Below are 16,153 nucleotides of genomic sequence, written 5' to 3' on the forward strand. Positions count from 1 at the left end.
TTGCCATAGCCGTTGCCCACAGCAAGGGCATTCTAGACATCTGCCCCTTCCCAGGGAAGAGCAGGCTGGAGTTAGCCCTGAGCGTTTCAGACGGTGGCGTGCGCCTCTCTCTTCCCAACTGTGTGTTCAGGGGATGTCAGGCCACAGTGGGAGTCTTCACACCGTGGGAATTGGAACTCCTTACGAATCAGGTCTTCCCCTCCCTCCACCAGAGCCGGTCCTTAAAAATTTACAGGTGGCCACTGTTTCAGCCATGCTTGTCTTTCACCCTTTCTTGATGAAAGTCTTCCTGAAAGATTTGCATACCAATTTCTGTTTGAATAGGTGCTGCCTCTTGAACGGAGCTTGTCTTCCTTTTGAAGATCTTGCTTTGCCCCGGGGTGACCATTCTGAACGTCTGTTCCTCCTGCTCAGAGCTGGGGTGTTGCAATAGACGGGCAGGTTGGGGAGACCTGTAGGATTAGCAGGTGCCGTCCTCTTGTGTTCTGGGTAACTGAAGCTTGGCTGGCAAGTGGGGTGAGAGTGGGCATTGGGGAGGTGACGCGGTTCTGCAGGAAGGGGACGTATGTTCTGAGTTTAGGTCCCCAGTTGGACAAAGCTGGATTTTTTCCTAAACGTTCTAGATTATGCATAATCAAGCGGTGAGTCTTCCCAGCGGCGGGGCCTTGTACACCTGCTGGATCAGACCGTATGCTCCATGTAGGCTGTCTGTTTCCTCCACCCTGGCGTTTGGGGTGGGCCAGGGGCCTGTCCAGATGTGCTGACATCTGGTGACTCACTGGCCTCTAATGTCCACATTTACCGCCTCAGAAATGATGCCCCCGTATCGGAGGCTTCCCTTGATTTGTGTGCAGGTCTGTGCTCCAGACTGTGGGGTCCTGCAGCTCACAGGCAGGGTCCCTGCCTCGCCCCACCGCTGGGGCTGTGCCACTCCAGATGTGTGCTCAGACGGCAGGCCCAGCATGGATGGGACGAGCCACAGAGACCCAGACTTCGGGTGACTTCCTGTGACCAGTATAGATGTGGCCCCGTCTGGGAATGTCCCCACCCTGTTCCTGAAGGTGAGAAATGTCTCCCTGCTGGAAAACAGCTGTGCTGGGATGCTGGCTGTCTGGCTGGCAGGACGGCTGGGGCAGGGGAGTGGCGTTGCTAGCGCTTCCTTCCTCCTCGGGCTGGATCTGCCGTCCGGGTTCCCTGCAGCAGGAGAACACGATTGCTTGTCCCCATGTTGTTGAGTCTCTGCTCCACGACACCTGCCTCCCAGTCCCTGCTGCCTGGCTCCCACCTCCCAAGAGGGTGCAGAGGGCACGCACCTGTGCATTCTCGGTCACGGCAGGCGATGCCGCATGTGCTCGCTGGGCCCCTTCGTCCTTCTAAAGGGCTTTCCATTCAACACATTCCTCACACGCCTGTGGAGACTCTCACGGACGCCACACGGGCAGTCAGCCCTGAGTTAGGGGCTGCCCCAAGGACCAGGAAAACAGAGGGAGGGCCCAGAGGAGAACCCCTCCATGGGCATCCCAGGAAGGCTTCCTAGAAGAAGCGGCATCTGAGCTGGGACCTGAAGGACTGAGATTGAGCCAGGCCCGCAGTGCGGGACGGGCCTGCCAGGCAGAGGGGGCGGGACAAGGCAGGCACAGAGGTCGGGCACCTGGTGTGTGGGGAAGTGGGAGCAGCTGGGCGTGACCCGAGGGCAGGGACAGGCGTGCGGAGAGGAGGCAGAAGTGGCCTGCAGGAGACCAGTGGTGAGTAGGCGTCCCTGGCCTTGCTGGGCTCTCACTCTGTGCTCAGCAGTTGATACGAAGCCTCTGAGGGCTGTGAGCAGGTCACATGTACATTTTAGAAAGGTCATCATGCCACCAACGGCCTGGAGTCTCGGTTAGGAGCACCCAGACCCGGGGAGGGGCCCAGCGGGGAGCTGCTGCGTGCTCCCTCCCCAGAGCCCGGAGCTAAGCAAGAGAAAGACACTGGGTGTTTATGATTAATTAAAAACCAACAAACAAGCTGCCTTCCTCTCCCCGGCCTGTCTCTGACCTGGCGTCGTCCGGGACCCACCACCCAGAGGCAGGAAGGTGGCGACTGGCTCTCAGGCCTTGGCCTGTCTTGTTCACGTTCTCCCTGGCCCATTTCCTCCCAGGTCACCCTTCTGCCTCCCTGCCTGCAGCAGTCTCCCTTAAGACGGTCTGTCCCAGATGGGCAGGTCCCCAGCACCACGGAGCAGCCCTGGGGGCCCCCCTTTGCTTCAGGAGCCCCCAGATGCAGATGCTACAGGGACAGCAGGCGGCCCCTGGGCCTCTGCTGTTTGTGCTTGTCCCTCCCCTGGCGGAGCCTGGCCAGCGCTGGCAGACCGCGGGCAAGGGCCCTCGGCTGGGGCAAGTCACCCAGGCCAGTGACTCATGCTGGGGGAGGGAACGGCGGAGCACAAGGCGGGTGTGTTCACAGCAAACCTATTAAGTGCCCAGAGGTCACTCCACTGGGGGGACAAATGGCTCATTTAGGTTGATCCGGCTGCCGGCTGGGTTCCAGCAACACTCGGGGTGGGGAAGATTTCATTATCCAGGGAAAGCAATACCAGATTGTCTGGAGGGGGCCCAGCCAGCGCCTGCTCTTCCTGCCTGCCTCCCACGCAGAGCATTCTGTTCCCAAGGCGTCGGCCAAGAACGCGAGGCAGCGTCTCAGGTACAGAGAGTGGCACGGCTGCCACCCTCTCCCCTGGGGTCGCTGTGAGGCACAGGGTGTGTTTGGTGACACAGAACCTCCTCTCAACTCGTGAAGGGCTGGGAACGGGGCAGCCCACGGGGGGCCCCACACACATCGTGGCTGTTAATGTGGGTCCCAGGAGCCTCTTCTGAGTGGGCCGGAGGACTTGAGCGGTTCCTTTTTGTGCTTCTCCGCCCTCCCATGGAGGTGTCGGCACACAGCCCGGGGTGGTCAGCGGAAGCTAAGGGAGGGGGACAGGGTTGGGGAGCTGCCAGCTCACAATTCTACCCCTGAACTCCTGTGGCTTCCCCACAGAGGTCACTGAAGCCTGCAGAGATGGGCAGAGTCACCCAGGTGTTCCCCCCTCCCTCGGACCCTGGGTTTTCCCTCTGAAGAAAGTTCTGGAGCACCCGGAGGTCCTGGGGTGCTGGCTGGGGTGGGGAGCAGAGCCAGGTGTGCCCTGGAGACTCACACCTCTGCGTCGTGCTTCTGGGAACAGCCTGCAGCTTTCCGTGCCCAGGCTGCTTCCAGAAACTTCTCTTCACAGCCACCGTTTGATGGAAGCCAGTCCTCTGCAGGGCCCAGAGCAAGCTCGGTCTCTTCCTCGCAGGTTCCCGTCTTTGCGGGGGATGCAGAGACCATGTCCCCGGCCCTCTCTGGGGGCCAGTCTCCCCTGGGGACACTGATGGTCTTGAGCTCCTCGAAAGTGAGGGGCTGATGCCCCAAAGTCCAGGCCCCAGGAAAGAGCTGCCAGCAGTCCACACGTCCACATCTGCCCACCTGTGTGGTCTGGGAGAGACTGAAGCGCTACCCTTTTCCACGGGCAAAAGCTGCAGTCAGGCTGACTTTAATTCTCTCTCTCTCTCTTCTAAACAGCCCAAACTGGCCAAAGATAGAGCGAGTGGCAGTGATAGGTACTGAGCTCCCTGTCGCTGGAGGTGTTCAAGAGCAGGGTGGATGGGCAGGAGGGGGCAGGGATTGAAGGACGGTTCCATCAGGGCGGCGGTGGCAGGATGAGGCCTGCAGACCCTTCTGCATGGCTGCGGAAGTGGGAGGGAGGGCTCCCTGGCTGCCACTGCCACCTCAGTCCTCTTTCCTTCCACCTGCTGGGTCTCGGGGGGTGGGCAGGGGCACTGTTAGAGCACGTGGCCGCCGTCCACAGGGGGCAGGCAGGGAGGGGAGCTCTCTGGGGACGATGTCGTCTTGGTCAGTGTGGTGACTTTAAATATAAGTGCTTTCTTGTCTGCTTGGCTGCCAGTTGTTCCTGCTGACGTGGAACTAGGGCAGCTGGTGACTCAGCCCGTGTCCCCACACTGCACCAGTGGCAAGTTGCCTGCAGCCTCAGACCCCACAGGGCAGGGTGCCTGTTGGAGAAAAATGGTAGGGAGGCCAGGACACCAAGAGCTCCTGGGACAGCCTGGCCGTCCTGGCCGTCCTGGGGTCTAGTCAAGTGTCCTTGCAGCCCCGGGGGTGAGGAGCCTGCAGGCCGGCACAGCCAGAGATGCGGGAGGTGCACCTTGGTCACCGGGTGCTTTGGGACTGGGCGGGTTGCAGGCTGGCCACTCCTGCCTGGCCCCTGTGTGACTTCATGGAGCCCCCAGGAAGGTCGGCGGGTTTCTCTGTCAGCTGCTGAGCATGGGTGCTGGGTCTCCCGCCCCACCCCTGCACCTCCAGCCCCAGGTGGTTGCTAGGGAGATGGGGACATTGCCCATTCCAAAGCCATGTCTGGGGCCTGGAGTAGGAATGGAGGGTTGTGGGTGTAAAGAGTGCTTTGCCTATTCTCAGGGCCTGTGTTCATCTGTAACCAGGTATACGGCAGAATTAAGTACCCACCATAGGGTGGAAGCAAGATCACACATCCAGCCCGCGGCCTAGCTATGTGCTAAGCACTCCCCGCACGTAGTTTTCCCTTTGAGTCCACTGCCCGGAGCCCCCCACGAGAGTTCAGTGGAAAAGGTAGGTCAGAGGGTGGACAGGGAACGATCAGGAAGAAAACAGGAGCCCTAAGGAGAAGAGTCATTTTCCTCCCCCACCAGGCCTGGGTTGTGGCGCCCCAGTGCCGGAGGCGGCATCCCAGGCATCTGAATGTACCACCAAAAGCTCACTGGACTTGCAAACAAACAAACGATGCTCAGGACACACAAGCCAGGGTTCTGCTGGTGAGGGTCATCTTGGAGGGTCACAATTGCCACCCAGTGCTGCGCTCTGTGTGAGTGGCCCCCGCCCCCCTCGCTCCTCGGTTGTCTCATGGCAGTAAAATGTGCAAGTGAGACTGGAAGCGGGAGGTCTGGGCAGTGCTGCCGCCCCTGGCCATGCGGGCAGAGTCCGGAGCGGGGACTCCAGGCTGATTCGCCCAGCGCTGGGGAGGGCTTGGGGCGGGGGTGGGGTGCGAGCGTTTGCCTCTCCAAAGGCCAGAGGCCAGGAGCCTCCTTGGGAAAGCATGAACTTAAAGACTAATACTTTGTTTAAAAAGTCCCCTGCCTCGGAGATAAGAGCCCAGGCGGCTGGGGTCAGGGTTTGCTGTAAATTTCCTGCACAAAGCAGGCTGGGTGATAACGGGGAAGTTTGGGAACAGATTAGTCACGTGCTCCTTTGAAGCGAAACCTTATGGTTGCGTTTAAGTGGCCGGGCAGCGGGTGTGATGGGGTTTTGTAGCCTCACACTGGTCACGGGAGGAGTCGAACACGGGCGGCCTGAGAGAGACTCAGTGGTCCACAGCCTGGTGCTGCACCCGGCACAGGTGACGGAGAGGGACACGAAGTCCTGTGGTGTGACCTGGATGCGTGGAGGCCCGGACTGGTCTACCTGGTGGCTGGCAGGCGTGCAGAGTCCGTGCGGGATCTGATGGCTTCCTCTGCCCCTTTGGGCTGATGCCCTGTCAAGAGTCATGTGACTCTGCCATCCTGCAAAAAAGGGAACCGCACTTGGTCATTCCACAGGATTGAGCAGGTGTTTGGGGAGTCCCTGTTGCACACCTGGGGGTGAGAAGCAACTGTCTCCAGGGGTCTCGTGGGGACACTGGGAGAGTCACTCTGATGTTTAAGACTGGAGTGGTCAGGAGCCAGTGGGGGAGACTTGGCGGAAGCTGTCCAGGTAGAGGGGACAGCCGATGCAAATGTCCTGGGGCAGAAGGAAGTGGCCTGAAGAAAGGAGGCCGGTGGGGCTGAGAGAGTCCAAAGAGGGCAGAGGCTGGGTCGGCTGGGTTGCCTTAGACCTTGGCGATGTTGGTAAGGAGTTTGCACTTTATTCTAAGTGTGAGCAAGGCTGAGGGAAGGAACATCATCTGATCAACTTTTAGAACCTCCCTGTGAGTGTGGAATGGAGGGAAGTGAGAGGAAGCAGGCGGGCCCTTAGGAGACACTGCAGGACCCGTGCCAGGGGACAGGGCAGCACGAGCTGGTTGTTCCGCTGGGGGCTGGGTGTTCAACACAGCCATTACTAAAAATTAAATTATGTACAACTCTCATAATGCAAGTTATATATAATTTATTAATTGTATACCAAATGTGTATTTTAATAAAATATAGAAGATTAAACAAATTATATGTAATTTTAAAAAATTAAATTATATAGAATTATCATATGATATAGCAATTCGACTTCTGGGTATATACCCCAAAGAATTAAAAGCAAGGATTTAAATAGATATTTGCACATCCATGTGTTTTAAATTAAAATTTTTTTCTTTTGGAGACAGAGTCTCCTCTGTCACTCAGGCTAAAGTGTAGTGACATCATCACAGCCCACTGCAACCTCAAACTCCTGGGCTCAAGCCATCTTCCTGCCTCAGCCTCCTGAGTAGCTGGGGCTATATAGGCTCACACCACCATGTCCGGCTAATTTTTCTATTTTTTGTAGAGATGGGATCTCACTCTTGCTCAGGTTGGTCTTGAACTCCTGGCCTCTAGCAATCTTCCTGCCTCAGAGAGCTAGGATTACAGGTGTGAGCCATGGTGCCCGGCCTGCACATCCATGTTTATAGCAGCATTATTCACCATAGCTCAAGGGTGGAAACAACCCAAGCATCCACTGACGGATGAATGGACGAACAAAACATGGCATGTGCATACAATGGGATATTCTTCAGTCTTTAAAAAGAAGGGAACTCTGACACCTGCTACAACATTGACGACATCATGCTAAGTGAAAGAAGCCATTCTCAAAAGGACAAATATCGTATGAGTCCATTTAGATAAGGTCCCTAGAGTAGACAAATTCATACAAATGGAAATTGGAATGGTGGTTTCCAGGAGCTGGTGGGAAGAGAGAAGGGGAAGTTATTGTTTAGTGGAGACAGAGTTTCAGTTTAGGAACCTGAAAAATGATTTGGAGATGGACAGTGGTGATGGTTGTACAAAGATGGGAATGTTGACTGGATGTCACTGAACTGTAAACTGAAGTATGGTTAAAATGGTAAATTTTATGTGTATTTTATCACAATAAAAATGCATTGCTTCATTAGAAAAAATAAAAGTTAAATTATATATTAGACTTATATAGATTTCTTATAAGTAATTATATTTAAAACAGAGATAATAAATACACAAAACTCATCACTTCCTAGGTTTTTTGCCTCATTTAATGATTGTGCTCTTGATGTTATTTTCTTGAGGTGGTATCCGCAGGCTAGAAACTCTACACTGGTGGCTACTGCCACCCCTCCCATCTTCACCTTCAATAATGTCCTACTGGTGACTTGAAACTGGCTAAGGCAGGAATATTTACACCATGGGAATAGGCCAATGCTACCAATCGGGCACTGTTGCGGTTGTTGTAAACTCCTGACTGCTGACTGTTAAATGTCAGCAGCACAGCACTGGAGGGGACCGTGCAGACTGAGCTGCAGGTATCTGGAGGGAGAGACTCACTGTGGCTTGGAGGTGCAGGTGAGGGGAAGAGAGGACTCCAGGGTGACGCCTAGATACTGGACTTCAGGGACCGGGTGGCTGGTGGCACTGTTTGCTAGGATGGGGGCTGTGGAGGGCCCACCCACGGATAGAGCCGAGGTGCTGGAGCTCACCGAGGTCTACTGTGTGCCGGGCCTGTGCAGAGATGAGACTGTACGGCCCCTGCCCTGGAGAAGCCTTCGTCTGGGGGGGACAAATCGAGTCACTTAATGGGGTATCCTGTCCCAAGGTTCATTGACCTTTCTCTGTTGCCCAGGCCCCATTTGCTGAGTAGCTTCCTTGCCAGTTCGGCGTCCCCCGAGGGCTGCACCTGGGAACACTGGGTCACGGATACTGATGCACGTGCCGAGCGGCTGTTTCCGCCCGCGGGTTTCCTCCTTCCCTCTTTCCCATGCTCTGCAAGCTCTGTTCCAACTCAGCCGGACCTGGGGGGCTGCTCTTCAGGCCTGCCCCTCCCAGTCCCGCTGCCCGTCCTTCCGGACAGTGCCAGCTGCCCACAGCAGGCTTTGTGACTTGTTAGATGTCTTTACAGTATGAAGCTTTGGCATAAGGAGTGATTCAGATGGGAACTTAAGGTCTGTGTGGCTTGGCTTTCCTGGGGCTACTGTCACAAACCGCCACAAACTGGGTGGCTTCAGACAGCAGAACTGTGTTCGCCCACAATTCTGGAGGCTGGAAGTCTGCCTCAAGGTGTCAGCAGGGCTGCACGGCCTCTGAAGGCTCCTGGGAAGATCCTTCCCGCCTCTCCCAGCTCCTCTCCCAGCTCCTCGTGGCTCTGGGCATTCCCGGCCTGTGGCAGCATCACTCCGACCTCTGCCTCCATCCTCACGTGCCTTTCCCTGCGCCTCTGTGCCTTCTCTTCTGTCCCTTGTGAGGACACTTATCCCTGGATTTTGGGCCCACCCTAATCCAGGATGATCTTCAGATCCTTCACCTTATTTCCATCTGCAGAGACCCGTTTACTGAACCAGGTCACATTGTGAGGTCCTGGGTGGGAATATCTTTTTGGGGGTTCCCATTCTACCCACCGCAGGTCTCGTGGTGCGCCTGTGAGGCAGGCCAGGCCCGCAGTTGGTCCTGCCTCCTCTCGTGACCGTGGGACGGTGCACATTATAGCAGGCGGAGGCCTTACGGGTTCTTTGGTTCTTGCCAAAGTTAAACTCATTTTCCTCTCTGCTGCCGCTTGCTCAACTTACCTGCCCAGCCTCTGCCAGGACCCTTCGTCCAGCCCCAGGAGAGGGGTCTGGAGACTCCTCACCACCCTATAGCAATCCGGTGGCATTAATACCCTGGAGCCCCAGACTGGATCCCGTCCTCAGCGGTGATCAAAGGACAGCCTGGGGGATTATTAAAGGGCTGGGGAAAGATGACTTTGGCTGAGAAAGGGAGAAGGCCAAGGAGCAGCTGCATTGTCCTCGACTTTGGAAAGGGTAATCATGACTTGAAGGGTGGTGCCCAGCTGTTTCCCATCACTTCTGTAGACAGGAAAAAAAAAAAAAAAAAAAAGGAAATAAATGATGTACAATTACAGTAGTTGGTTAGATACCAGGGTGAACTTCCTGGCTGGGAGTGTGGTTGCACTCCAGCTTGGGTTTCCCGAAGGAGCCTGGGAACCTCCTTAGCTGCAGGTTCCTAGACCTGGTACCTGGGCCTTAGTGGTTAAAATGCAGGAGGCGGCGGCTGGGGACGGAGCGGGCGGGTGGGCACTTTCTGGCTGCCCTCTTGCCATTGTCCTTGGGGTTCCCATTTTGGTGAGGCGTGCACCCTGGCAGGCTCCCCAGGGACACAAACGTAAGTATGTTTGGCTCCACTGTGCATGGAGACGAATAATGCACAATAAACCGACCCTGAGCTAATCTGGAAGAACTTCATGCCGGCTCTGGGGGAGAACAATCGCATGGGTGTGTCTGCTCTCCCCAGGTGCTTTTTATAAACGCACCGGAGAATCATGCTGTGTCCCAGGTTGGACGCTGTCCCAGAGACCCGGCGTCTTCTCAGGGGGCTGAGCTGTTGGGCTGGATTTCTTAGGGACTGGACCCCCCAGTCCCCTAACGCAGGGTGAACAGGTGGCCCAGCAGGGGGTGGACGATCTGATGGGCCCAGGTTTTCAGACGAGAAATGCCCTGGGCTGGTGTGGAAGCCACGAGGTGCTCTCAATGGCAGTAACAACTCCATTTCTGAAACCTGGGCTCCCAGGCAGACGAGGGTGTGCGCGCATCTGAGATGTCTGTGGTTTTGCAGTTCCCATGTCCACAAACTCATTTGGTGGAAAATAGTTAAAAAATATCCAAAGCATGAGGGAGGGAGTGACCGCTTTTCTTAAAAAGAAAAGGACTCAATTTCGTCTACCTAAAAAGTCCACCAAACCTGGTCTGTTCTCTGAAGGAGACCCCGCCCCGCCCATCACCCAGGGAGCACCTCCACAGGTCCCAGGGGGCCCTTGGGTCTCAGCACCCCTGCACATGTGGGACCTTTCAGAGCCGGGACGGGCGGGCTAGAGTGGGCAGTGACCGAGCCCAGACCCAGGCTGAGCTCTCCGTTACTCCCATGGCCACACACTCGGGGGACCGTACTGCAGAGCTGCCACCAGCTGGGGGGTGTCATCCTCTGCTGGGAATTCTCGCAGACTGGCAGAGGCCCTGCGTCGGGGGTCGGGGTGGTGTGGAGAGTAGGCAGGAGTGGGTACCGGCTCACCAGGGTGAGTGGGAGAAACACCCCCCTTGGTTGCAGGTGCCAGACCTGAGGGCCCTTCCTGGGGACGAGGGCCTGTTGCTGCTCAGGGTCTGTGTCTAACCCATCTAGTGTCCCCGGCACCTAGGACCTGCCCGCCTTGTCAGCAGTAGCGTTTAGTCCCGCGTGGCCAGTGCAGTGCAGACTGCCGGCCCGAGGGAGAGCCGGGCCTTCGGTCCGGGCCCTGACCTCCAGGGAGAAGTCCCTCGGCAGCTCCCTTTCCCCATCGCCCAGTTCCTTCCTTCAGACTTCTGAATCGTTTCCTCTTTGCTAGGTCTACTTTCTCCTCCCAGAAGGCCCTTGTGGAGGAGGGGAGGTGGCACACGCCTGTCCTCTGGGCCAGCGCCTGCATAGTGCCCGGCCCAGAGGGTGCAGCAGCGGCCCTGGAGGGTGCCCTCGGTGGGTGGGGTGGGGTGGGGTGGCCTCCCGCCCGGGGCCGCGTGGCTCGCGTGTCCTCCCAGCGCCTCTCTTGAGCCCCCAGGCGGGATCCCGCCCGCCAGCCGGGCCGCGCGCGCCGCCGCTTAACCCTCGCAGGCGCGGAGCGCGCGGAGGCAAACTTTGTTTAGCTGCGCAAATACAACCTCCCGCAGAAGGAACTCTGCGCCAGGGGAAGGGGCGGAATCTTTTCCCCTCTCCGCGCCCGCCCCCGAAGCCCGGCCTCCACATCCGCCCACATCTGGCCGCAGCGGGGCGTCCGCGAGGAGGGGCTAGGCCGCGTCTGTCGCCGTCCCCTGGGCTCGGGCCAGGCGGCGAGAAGGGGGGCGCGCGGTCGTGTGCCCAGGACCCACGACTCCCGGCGGCCGCTCTGGCCCCAGCGCCCCAGGCCCGGCCTTGACGGGCGGGCGCAGCAGCCAGTGCGAGACCGGAGGGCCGGCCGGGTGCGGGAACCTGATCCGCCCGGGAGGCGGGGGCGGGGCGGGGGCCCGGGCGGGCGGAGGCGGCGGGCGCGGGGAGGGGCGGGTGCCCGCCTTCCTCCCCCATTCATTCAGCCGAGCCGGGGGCCGAGGGGCTCCGGCGGCGAGCTCTGCACAGCAGGAGCGCGGGCGCGGCGCCCCAGCCAGCGCGCAGGGCCCGGCCCGGCCGGGGGCGCTTCCTCGCGCGACCCGCTGCCCGCCAGCCACCATGTCCGACCCCGCGGTCAACGCGCAGCTGGATGGGATCATCTCGGACTTCGAAGGTGGGTTCCTGGCCGGCCGCCACGGGCGTGCTGGGGGGACCCTCCGGGCGGGCCTGGCGCGGGACGCGGGTGCGCGGAGGGGAGGCGGGACCCCCGCTGGAGGCGCCCGGCCGCCGAGAGCGCAGCGCGCCCCCAGCTCCGTGCCCTCGTCGCCTACGTGGAGGACCCCGTTCGGGGGACCTGCGGGGACCGTGCACCCTCACGGGACCCCGCGCTCGCTCGCCCCGCGCACCGCCGCCCGGTTTCCTTCCTTTTATTGTTGTTTGTGTTTGCCGAGCGACAGCCACCTCCTCGAGGGCTCGCGGAGCTTCCTCGGAACTATCCGGGGCGCGCAGTTTCACTCCGGGAAATCCATCAGTCCCTTCCCCGGCGGCTCTCGGGCCCCCTTGGGCTGGGCGGCTAGATGGGGAGTAAGTTCTGCCTCGGACCGATTGGGCAGCCGCGTCCTGCCGGGGTGGACAGCCCTCCCCTCCCCCACGCCAATGTCGGGGCCGGGGCTGAACCGAATCCCGGCCAGGCAGGGCCGCCAAGTTGCGCAGCACACGGGCCGGGAGCACAGAGCGGACACGGACCAGGCCGTGGCGGGGTCCTGGGTGGGGTGTCCCACGGCCCCATCCAGGCCCGGGCACATCGTCATCCGCCTCCCAGAATCGGGCTGTGGGGGGCAGAGGGGACCTGCGTGCGGGCAGGGAGAGCATTTCAGCTCTCTTACCCCTTCGTGGTTCACGAAATGTGGAGAGACTTGGGGGGCTTGTCCCTCCGAGCGTGGGTCCGGCATCCCCGTCCCTAGGCCCGTGTGTATACGCTTTCGTGCGTCCTCGTGACTGCCAGCGCTCGGGCTCTGTGTCCCGCGTCCCGGGGAGCAAATACAGCAGTCGGAAGGGAAGCTCACACAATAGTCTCCAGCGCTGCTGGGCCGGGGTTTCGGAGGGGCGGGCCCGCCTCTGCCGGGACCTGGAGCCCCCGCCCCTCGGAGGGGCTCCCAGGCAGCCACGGGCAGGGAAGGGGAGAGGCGGGGCTGAAAGAAGTCCAGGTGCCGGCCAAGCCGGGAGCTGACCGGGCTGAGGTCCTCCTCCCTCCCTGGCCAGAACCGGCGCTGGAAGCTGGGTGTCCCGAGGCAACCGGTCCACATAGCCCACCTGGGGTCAGCCCCGTCGGTGGAGGTGGGGGATGGGGTTGGTGGGGGGCAGACTCCAGGGGACCAAAGGCTTGGCCGAACTCCAAGCAGAGTGCCGGCGGTGTGCTTTTGGGCTGCGCCTGGACTGGCCTGGGGAGGAGGGGGTCTCATGCAGTGGCCAGTGGCCGGCACCCGCTGTGCAAAGCATGAGATGTCCTCGCATCTACTTGGTCAGCTGAGTGGTGGGAGTCCTTCTTCAAACTCTAGCACTTTCCATCCACACAGCCCAGAACAAGGGAGGTCTGGGTCTGAGAGCTGTGGTGACTTGTCCCCTGGTTATCTGGGCTCATGCTGGGGTCTCCCTGGGCCTGCTTTGTTCTGCTCCGCCCTCTGCATTTGCAGGCCTTCCCCCCACTGCTCCTGCAGGGCCCTCCGTCTGCCTGGGTGCCTGAGTGGCAAGGGTTAGCCCATCCTAGCTCAGGATCCTAGGCAAGGGTTAGCTGACCCCTTTCCGATAAGTGCTGGTGGGGAGAGAGGAGAGGAGAGACTGTCCCTTCAGGTCCTGCGCTCTGGGGACACTCTCCTCCTGGCTTGCGGGAGTTGGGGTCTCTGTTCTCATTCCGTGGCCAAAAGCATTGGGTCTACAGTGGGGTTTGTAGGGGAGAAGGCACTGCTGGGTGGGAGGGAAGGCTGAGGTTTGAGGGTCCTGTCGGCCTCACAGCTGTTGCCGCTGGCACCGTGGAGGTTGTTAGCGCCCCTGCCTGGGGAGCCCTGTGTGAAACTCTGCCCTCCCCCACATGCCCCTGTCTGCAGACGCCTCTGCGGGGCCTCCTACGCCAGCTCCTTGACCCTCTAATTTAGCCCAAGACAATGGCCTCATTGAGAGCATCCTGGTGCAGCAGTTGGCAGCCCTTTGACTCTGGGGAAGAGTTCTCAGTCTTGGAGAGTGAGCCTCAGCCTTCTGGTTCCCTGTGTGTGTCAGTGTCCCCCTACCCCCAAACAGTTTCCCTGGGGGATCCAGCCTTGGGGCCCCCCTGGGCATGCCGAGTGGGAGTGCGAGCATGCGCACGAGTGTGCGCGAGGGTCTGCGCCGCGGACCTGGGAAGGGAAAGGCGGCCCCCCCTGGTGCCCCAGGAACTTGGAGTGGAGTTGGTGGGCGCGGAGGGTGCGCCTGTGGACACGGACAGCCTTGGACAGACGGATGTGGATGTGGGAAGGGATGGGCAGAGGAGGAGGAGGAGGGCGTGCCCGGCCACGGGGGATGCGAGCTGGCAGCCTTTGAATCAGGGCAGGGAGAGGTCACCGCTGGCCGATGGGGAAGTCGGTATGGGGGAGGTGGACCTTGAGGGAGCGGAGGGATTTGATTGCTGGAGGAAGGGGGAGAGCGGTCCGCCGGGGGCAGCCAGCAGCAGCGGGGGCCAGAGAGGGGGCTGGGGCATAGGAGGGGCCAGCTCAAAAGACCAGATGGGCCAGACGAGGAGGGCCAGGCATGCCCGCAGGGAGTGCCGCGGTCTGGAGCGGGAGCTGGAGGAGCGCAGGCCTCTCTCTCTCTCCTGGGGGCAGCCCCACCGGGAGGTTCCATTTCTGCAAGGTAGGTAGAAAGGTAGGGAGGAAACTGCCAGCGCCTTGGCAGTGCCCCACGGTGGCCCGGTGGTTCCTCAGGCCAGCGGATGTGGCGCCCCTCAGGAAGCACATGTTGGTTGCTGAGGGGTGGAGACTGTAGGGCCCACCCCCAAAGCAGGGCCAGTGCTGAGCCACAGTGACTGGGGGGCGGGGGATTTTCAAAATGAGCAGACGTCCAGCCCTGGAATTCCGTAATGGGGCCAAAGGGCCCTGGTTGGGGTGTTTCTGGGGGGTTGGAACTAGTGGCAGTATGCAGGGTAGGGTGCATGCCCTGCAGGGCAGAGGGCAAGTGACCCGGGGTGGGGTCAGGGTGGGTGCTCAGGCCAGAGCAGCATGCCCCCTTGGGGCAGACGGGAAGCCACCGTGTGTGTCTGTGTGTGTGTGTGTGTGTGTGTGTGGAGTAGGTGCTTGGAGTTAAACTTCTGCCAGTGCTGCACATCCTGGGTGCATCTGCCACCTCCCTGGGGAGCTCCCTTCTCCCTCCCCCAGGGCTTCCCCACCCCTACCCCCCTTGTGGTCTGAGGGAGGCCCTGTTCCTGAGGGTGGGATTGTCAGACTCCATCACCGAGGGGCTGCACGGGGATTCTGTCTGCTATTTTGGCCTGGTCTTTAGGATTCAGGGGCTCCCACCGCTCCCAGGGAATGAGAGGGTGCCACTGTCCTCCATGGACACAAGCTTCCTGCATCCTGCCTTTGCCCCGTCTTCAGGGAAGGTCTCAGGGCCCTGCAGAGATGCCCCATGTAGGGGCAAGGAGAATATTTAGTATTTTGCCGATGTAGTTTTTAGAAAGTCTCATTTCCCACTTCTCCACGGCACAAACGGGCCTCGAGAATACCAGGGCTCCCGCCACTCCCCTGTCAGGGTGGCGAGAGGGTGACCCCTTCCTCTGTCTCACTCCTGGTTGGCCGAGGCACGGCCACTGGATGGCACGTTCCTGTGAATGCAGAATGCGGGCCAAATCTGTTATCGCAAACACGATTACAACTCGGGGCTTTGTGTAACAAAAGCCGTTCCAAGTGCCAGCTGTTGGCCTACTTTCCTCAGCAGTGTTTGCTGTAACCAGATTTGCACACGGAGAAAGAATCCAAAAGTCCTTGATGTTTGTTGAAACAATCTGGCCGGAGACCCAGGCGCTCTGATCCCAGAGCTGTGTGACGTCTGCCCTTCTCCTGCCGCCCGAGGAAGACCCTCCGAGCTGTGTCCTGGAGGCAGTGCAGGCTCCGGGAGGGGCTCCTGGGGGAAGGACCACGGGGACATGCCTGCTTGTCTGAGCACCTGACACCTCTGGGGTGTGGACGCTGGTGATGGCTGGATCCATGTGGCCCTCTCCTCCTTGGAGGAGGAGGCCTGTTGCCTGGTGATGGGAGCAGACCTGTCCCTAATTAATGCCAGTGGGGCTCCTGTGTGATGACGCCTGCTTTTCCGCCAAGACCCAAGGCCCCCTGTGAGTGGCACCTCCCTGGCGGGAACCTACGCTGGACCCCGGGGGAGCAGGGCTTTCTATGCCGGGCTGTGCTCTGCAGCTAAGAGGGGCTGGGTCTCTCTCATGGGTCCCACAGCCACTGGCGTCACTGACTTGGTGCCCTTTGTGTCCAGAGCCCAGAACCAGGCTGACGCGCCGTCCCGACCTTGAGCAAGTTCATTTAGTGCACCCAGGCACCTTGCGTCTGGGCTGAGGGTTACCTGGGCCAGACGTCTGGGGAGAGGCAGGTGGGGGTGAGCACCAGGACACCCCCTCTGGGTGACCTCAGTCTGGAAATGCTTTCTGCGAGATGCGGCTCTCCAGGAAGGTTTTGAAAGAGGCCAGTGGCAGAGTTTGCATCAGAGAGCGATGGATACGGCAGCTTAGAGGCCGTGTGGTGTGATGCTTAGGCCAGCCTCGCTCCACTGTTTGACAG

General features: G+C 59.8%; 1 protein-coding gene across 4 annotated transcripts in view; it reads left to right on the forward strand.

Moving 5' to 3' along the window:
• The window catches only part of SEPTIN9 (septin 9), a 156,409-nt gene that overhangs the window by 49,742 nt on the left and 90,514 nt on the right, over positions 1-16,153 (forward strand). The window contains exon 1 of one of the 4 annotated variants that reach the window (XM_045569539.1): positions 11,270-11,514. The exons of the other annotated variants lie outside the window; for them this stretch is intronic. Within the exon in view, the coding sequence (XP_045425495.1) occupies positions 11,460-11,514 (55 nt within the window). The 5' untranslated portion in view covers positions 11,270-11,459. Of the gene's footprint in view, positions 1-11,269; positions 11,515-16,153 lie in introns of those variants that run through there. 4 annotated transcript variants of the gene reach the window in all.

This window comes from Lemur catta, chromosome 15 (assembly GCF_020740605.2).
Source record: "Lemur catta isolate mLemCat1 chromosome 15, mLemCat1.pri, whole genome shotgun sequence".
Lineage (NCBI taxonomy): Eukaryota > Metazoa > Chordata > Mammalia > Primates > Lemuridae > Lemur > Lemur catta.